Source organism: Oncorhynchus tshawytscha, linkage group LG30, assembly GCF_018296145.1.
Source record: "Oncorhynchus tshawytscha isolate Ot180627B linkage group LG30, Otsh_v2.0, whole genome shotgun sequence".
In the NCBI taxonomy this organism is placed as follows: Eukaryota; Metazoa; Chordata; class Actinopteri; order Salmoniformes; family Salmonidae; genus Oncorhynchus; species Oncorhynchus tshawytscha.
The window spans coordinates 16081541-16088521 of NC_056458.1; the positions used below are offsets into that span (position 1 = coordinate 16081541).

At 45.3% G+C, this 6981-nt stretch overlaps 1 protein-coding gene across 1 annotated transcript; it reads left to right on the forward strand.

The window, feature by feature from the left end:
* Positions 1–3368: 3368 nt before the first annotated feature.
* On the forward strand, positions 3369–4340 carry LOC112249861 (odorant receptor 131-2-like). The gene has a single exon (XM_024419575.2). The coding sequence runs from the start codon at positions 3369–3371 to the stop codon at positions 4338–4340; it is 972 nt and encodes a 323-aa protein (XP_024275343.2).
* The last annotated feature ends 2641 nt before the right edge of the window (positions 4341–6981 follow it).

A 6981-nucleotide genomic window follows, 5' to 3' on the forward strand; every position in this document is an offset into this window, starting at 1 on the left:
TCACAATTTAGACAGAGGCTTTACAATTTTACCTCTGAGAATCTAAGTAGTGTCTCAAGCAGATATGTTAAAATATGAATTAACGGTGTTAATTAAAATGAAGATTGAATAGATAAAAGGATTGATGAATGATTACTGTGGTTAGAGGGGAACTCATATCCTCCACACAGTGGGCCTCTGAAGATTGTTACAGGAAAGGAGCATTGAATAAAATACTGTCAAACAAACAAACTGAACTATACATTTTACTAACCCAACATTTAACTTCCCACTTAAATAGATTCATCAATAATTATTCTCCGTATTTTAGACTAGTACCTGCTCGTCTTTTCCAGAACAGCAGCAGTGAGCTTTGGCCCAGAGCTGAGGAGAGTGGTAGTGGAATTATGTACACTGAGAGTCGGGACGCAAGTTCAAGGCGTGAATACATTTAGTAAATAAATAAATGAATAAAACAAGAACCACAAACAGCGCAATGACATGAAACAGCAACAATGACAACTGGGTAAGAAATGAAAGGGAGTGACATATAAAGGGCAGGTAATCAAGGAGGTGATGGAGTCCAGGTGAGTGTCATTATGCACCTAACGCTGGTGACAGGTGTGTGCCCTGACGAGCAGCCTGGTGACCTAGAGGCCAGAGAGGGAGCACACGTGACAGGTAGGGGAGGCCTGCTTTAGAAGTGCAGAGAGACACACTGAGGGCGTTTTAGACCTTCTGGTCATCTCTCCCCATAACGTCAAATCAAATCACATTTTATTGGTCACATACACAAGGTTAGCAGATGTTAATGCGAGTGTCCTTGTGCTTCTAGTTCTGATAGTGCAGTAATATATAACAAGTAATCTAACAATTTCCCAACAAATACATAATACACACAAATCTAAAGGGGTGAATGAGAATATGTACATATAAATATATGGATGGGCGATGGCCGAGCGGCATAGGCAAGTTGCAATAGATGGTATAAAATACAGTATATACATATGATATGAGTAATGTAAGATATGTAAACATTATTTAAGTGGCATTATTTAAAGTGGCATTGTTTAAAGTGACTAGTGATCCATTTATTAAAGTGACTAGTGATTGGGTCTCAATGTAGGCAGCAGCCTCTCTGTGTTAGTGATGGCTGTTTAGCAGTCTGATGGCCTTGAGATAGAAGCTGTTTTTCAGTCTCTTGGTCGGGTGATGATGATCTGCACAGGCTGTGGCTCGGGTGGTTGTTGTCCTTGATGATCTTTTTGGCCTTCCTTTGACATCGGGTGCTGTAGGTGTCATGGAGGGCAGGTAGTTTGCCCCCGGTGATGCGTTGTGCAGACCTCACTACCCTCTGGAGAGCCTTACGGTTGTGGGCGGAGCAGCTGCCGTACCAGGCAGTGATACAGCCAGACAGGATGCTCTCGATTGTGCATCTGTAAAAGTTTGTGAGTGTTATTGGTGACAAGCCGAATTTCTTCGGCCTCCTGAGGTTGAAGAGGCGCTGCTGCGCCTTCTTCACCACGCTGTCTGTGTGGGTGGACCATTTCAGTTTGTCCGTGATGTGTACGTCGAGGAACTTGAAACTCTCCACCCTCTCCACTACTGTCCCATCAATGTAGATAGGGGGCTGCTCCCTCTGCTGTTTCCTGAAGTCCACGATCATCTCCTTTGTTTTATTGACATTGAGTGTGAGGTTATTTTCCTGACACCACACTCTGAGGGCCCTCCCTGTAGGCCGTCTCGTCGTTGTTGGTAATCAAGCCTACCACTGTAGTGTCGTCTGCAAACTTGATGATTGAAGTCGTGGGTGAACAGGGAGTACAGGAGAGGGCTGAGAACGCACCCTTGTGGGGACCCAGTGTTGAGGATCACCGGGGTGGAGATGTTGTTCACCACCTGGGGCAGCCCGTCAGGAAGTCCAGGACCCAGTTGCACAGGGCGGGGTCGAGACCCAGGGTCTCGAGCTTGATGACGAGATTGGAGGGTACTATGGTGTTAAAGTGATTGGGTCTCAATGTAGGCAGCAGCCTCTCTGTGTTAGTGATGGCTGTTTAGCAGTCTGATGGCCTTGAGATAGAAGCTGTTTTTCAGTCTCTTGGTCCCAGCTTTTACACCTGTACTGGCCTCATCTTCTGGGTGGTAGCGGTCTGCACAGGCTGTGGCTCGGGTGGTTGTTGTCCTTGATGATCTTTTTGGCCTTCCTTTGACATCGGGTGCTGTAGGTGTCATGGAGGGCAGGTAGTTTGCCCCCGGTGATGCGTTGTGCAGACCTCACTACCCTCTGGGGAGCCTTGCGGTTGAGAGCGCTGCAGTTGCCGTACCAGGCTGTGATTCAGCACCTATTCAATCTCCTTAGTGAAGTAGTAGTGAGCTCAATTCCCTTAGCGCAGGAGTTATCTGGGGGTCATTAGTCATGTTTTTACTCATGGCCCAGTCTCTGGGTGCGTTGGGTGATGTCAACGTCAGCGAGTGACACTATAGTAGCTAACATATTAAAAGGGATGCACCTTTTAGACCTTAAGATGTGGACCTGGCACCTCAGAGAGAGACAGAGAGAGACACAGTATCAGTGGAAGCTTCAAGGTTTGGATACAGAGGGATTTAAATGATTTTGCATTGTCTAATGTTTTAATAACCAGTTTTCAAAATGCTTTAAACATGTTGTGTTCAATGTTGCTCATTTTTGTAGATTTTTTAAAATTTTACTAGCTTTTGCAATACATAGCTTTAAATTGAATCAGATTAGTTCCTGAGACATGATCAGCAGATAATATTTCCACTCAACTGGCCACCCTCCAGTGAGATTGGGCAGCATTGCAGTGTCACAGCTGGATATAAAGGACACACATTATCATCAGGTATAGATGCTTTGTTAGGGATTGAAAAGGCAGTTTAGGTCAACTCCATTTACCCATGACATGTTGTGCACTTTACTGTAAACTTAATCTACAGTCAGCCTGAACATCACACAGTCAGCCAGAGCATCACACTGTTAGCTTGAACATCACACAGTCAGCCTGAACATCACACAGTCAGCCTGAACATCACACAGTTAGCCTGAGCATCAGACAGTCAGACTGAACATCACACAGTTAGCCTGAACATCACACAGTTAGCCTGAACATCACACAGTCAGCCTGAGCATCAGACAGTCAGACTGAACATCACACAGTTAGCCTGAACATCACACAGTTAGCCTGAACATCACACAGTCAGCCTGAGCATCAGACAGTCAGACTGAACATCACACAGTCAGCCTGAACATCACACAGTCAGCCTGAACATCACACAGTTAACCTGAACATCAGTGTGAATTTGACTGTACATACTGTACAGTCTCAGCTCCCTCCTCACCCTGGTTGTATCTTCCTCCAACAGGAGCCTAAATGGCCAACGTGTCTGGGCCTCTGAGTCTGACTCATCTGCAGCTGCAGGTCATGCAGCTGGCCACCACAGAGGAGCGTATCTTCAAGATGTTCCTGGTGCTGGGGATCCACGTGGTCTTTATCTACATCAACCTGGCCATGCTGTTCACCCTGTGGAGCAAACCCTCATTCCGCCACACCGCCCGCTACATCCTGTTTGCCCACATGCTGTTCAACGACACCATCCACCTGGCCATCACCCTGACTCTCTACATGCTGGGGCACTTCCATCTGTTTGTGGTCCGCGTTGCCTGCGCCTTCATGGTGCTGCTGTCTTCCTGCACTTTCGTCAATGCCCCCCTCAACCTGGCTGTTATGTCCCTGGAGAGGTACACAGCCGTCTGCTTCCCGCTGCGGCACAGTGAGCTGGCCACGCCCGGGAGAACCCAGCTGGCTGTGGGGCTGGTGTGGGCGCTGGGCGTCATCAACGTGCTAATCGATGTGTGTGCTCTCTTCCTCACAGAGCCGTCCTTCTTCTTGTCACCTGCGCTGTGTACCATCGAGCATCTGCAGACAGCTGGGTGGCAGCGGGAGAAGGGAGTGGCCCTGAATACACTGCTGTTTGTGACAGTAACAGCTGTGCTGGTTTCCACCTACGTGGCCATCATGCTGGAGGCCCGGTCCGCCTCATCCTCTGAACCTGGGTCGGCACAAAGAGCGATGCATACCATACTGCTGCACACGCTCCAGTTGGGCCTGTCCATCATGTCCTTCATGTATGTGGTGCTGGAGTCCCTGCTGGCCAAACTGCCCCCAGCCATCTACACACAGATGCGCTTTATCAACTTCATGGTAGTGCTGATCCTGCCGCGCTGCCTGAGCTCCCTCATCTATGGCCTGAGGGACAAGGCCTTCAGATCAGCCTTCAGACAACACTTAATCTGCTGCTCTGTTAGGAGGGTGGAGCCCCCACACAGATCCACTAAACACTAACATATAGGAACACACACTTTTATATTTAATTTGTTTTGAACCAGCATGAACCAATGAGGCCTAGATTCAATCCGGACTGAGGAAGATCAGCGTTATAGCACGCTTGACATTTAAAGGTAATTTCCGGTTGAGCTTACATATGCAGCATTTACCGTGAATGCAAACTCAGAGAACGCATTTAACATTGCCTTTAAATGTAAATTGCGCTATAACGTGGATTTTCCGCGGTCCGGACTCTGTAAAATATATATTGCATTGTGATTGTGTAAATGTGCGTGTTTTCTTGTACAAACACCACTATTGTTTTTAAATTTCCTTTTAATAAAAACCAACCATGCATTTTGTGTTTCTCCTTCACATCATGACTGCTGGGCAAGCTAAATCATAGGGGTATACTTTTTTATTTCCACAGAATGGACACAACAATGTCAACCTTTATTGCCCCCCAATAATATTAATAAAAAGTGAATCAAGATATTCTCAACTTAATATTAATACATTGTTAAATGAAAGGTGTAGAATTATGTTTCTGTTCATAGAGGGGACCTGTGCTTTGGCTGATCTTACACTGTGGTCCAAGCCTGGTATGGTAAGTAGTCAAGTTCATGTGTCTGTACAAATGCATTGTCTGTGTGTTTTCAGGACTCAGACACCTGGGGAGGATAGTGATGAGTGGAACAGAGCATATCAAGTCTTTATAGATGTGATTATCTCAACGTGACTGTCAATGAAATCCTGTAGTACGCTATGGAGGGTTGAGGAGAGAAACAGGCCCAGTTGAACCAGGTGTAGCAGTACTGTGTAGTGGGCCCTACTGGTGGAAGATTTCTCAGAGGAGGCTGACCTGGCAACCATCATTATAGCGAAGTAGGAGTAAATGATTATGAAACTAACTGATGTAGATGGTAGTGAAGGCTTTGTATATGTCCTCATACACCTTCAGTGCAAAAACACTGTGGAAAGAAGTCCTGCATATACTGTTTAGGAGAGGTAGGGTCAATAGTGGTGAACACAAGCAGCTCAACGACGGTTTTCAGGATCCACAACATGGCGATGGCACAACCTGTGTTTATGCTGTTAACAAGCAGAGTGTGTCTCAGTGGGAAGCAGATGGTCACATTTCTCTCCAGTGACATCACTGCCAGGCTGAGAGGGGAAGCACGGGTTAAGACTAGCCCCAAAATGGCAAAAATGACACAATAACAGCAAACCATTTAAAAATGGCCTGCGGCAAATATGTAAAACAACACGCTTAACATCAGCTGAAAGGTGTCAATACAGAGGACATTGAGGCGATTCACAAAAGACTGGCTTGCTCCTCAGGGTCAAATCAAATCAAAGTTTGTCACGTGTGCCAAATATAACAGGTGTTTACCTTACAGTGAAATGCTAACTTACAAGCCTTAACAAATAGTGCAGTTTTTAAGTAATAAAATACGTATTAGGTAAACAATAGATAAGTAAAGACATTTTTTATTTAAACTGTAAAAAATAACAGTAGCGAGGCCATATACAGGTGGAACCGGTACAGAGTCAATGTGTGGGTGCACCGGTTACTCGGGCTATTTGAGGTAATATGGGGCAGCAGGTTAGCCTAGTGGCTAGAGTGTTGGACTAGTAACTGAAAGGTTTCATGTTCAAATCCCCGAGCTGACAAGGTACAAATCTGTCGTTCTGCCCCTGAACAGGCAGTTAACCCACTGTTCCTAGGCTGTCATTGAAAATAAGAAGTTGTTCTTCAACTGACTTGCCTAGTTAAATAAAAGTACATTTAAAAAATAGTCAGAGGTTTACATACACCTTAGCCAAATACATTTACACTCAGTTTTTCACAGTTCCTGACATTTTATCTCAGTAGAAATTCAGTTTTAGGTCAGTTAGGACCACCACTTTATTTTAAGAATGTGAAATGTCAGAATAATAGTAGAGAGAATGATTAATTTCAGCTTTTATTTCTTTCATCACATTCCCAGTGGGTCAGAAGTTTACATACACTCAATTAGTATTCGGTAACATTGCCTTTAAATTGTTTAACTTGGGTCAAACGTTTTGGGTAGCCTTCCACAAGCTTCTCACAATAAGTATGGGTGAATTTTGGCCATTCCTCCTGACAGCTGGTGTAACTGAGTCAGGTTTGTAGGCATCCTTGCTCGCACACACTTTTTCAGTTCTGCCCACAAATTTTCTATGGGATTTAGGTCAGGGCTTTGTGATGGCCACTCCAATACCTTGACATTGTTGTCCTTAAGCCATTTTGCCACAACTTTGGAAGTATGCTTGGGGTCATTGTCCATTTGGAAGACCCTTTTGCGACCAAGCTTTAACTACCTGACTGATGTCTTGAGATGTTGCTTCAATATATCCATATCACTTGTCTTCTATTTTGTGAAGTGCACCAGTCCCTCCAGCAGCAAAGCACCCCCACAGCATGATGCTGCCACCCCCGTGCTTCACGGTTGGGATGGTGTTCTTCGGCTTGCAAGCCTCCCCTTTTTCCTCCAAACATAACAATGGTCATTATGGTCAAACAGTTCTATTTTTGTTTTCATCAGATCGGAGGACATTTCTCCAAAAAGTACGAACTTTGTCCCCATGTGCAGTTGCAAACCGTAGTCTGACTTTTTTATGGCGGTTTTGGAGC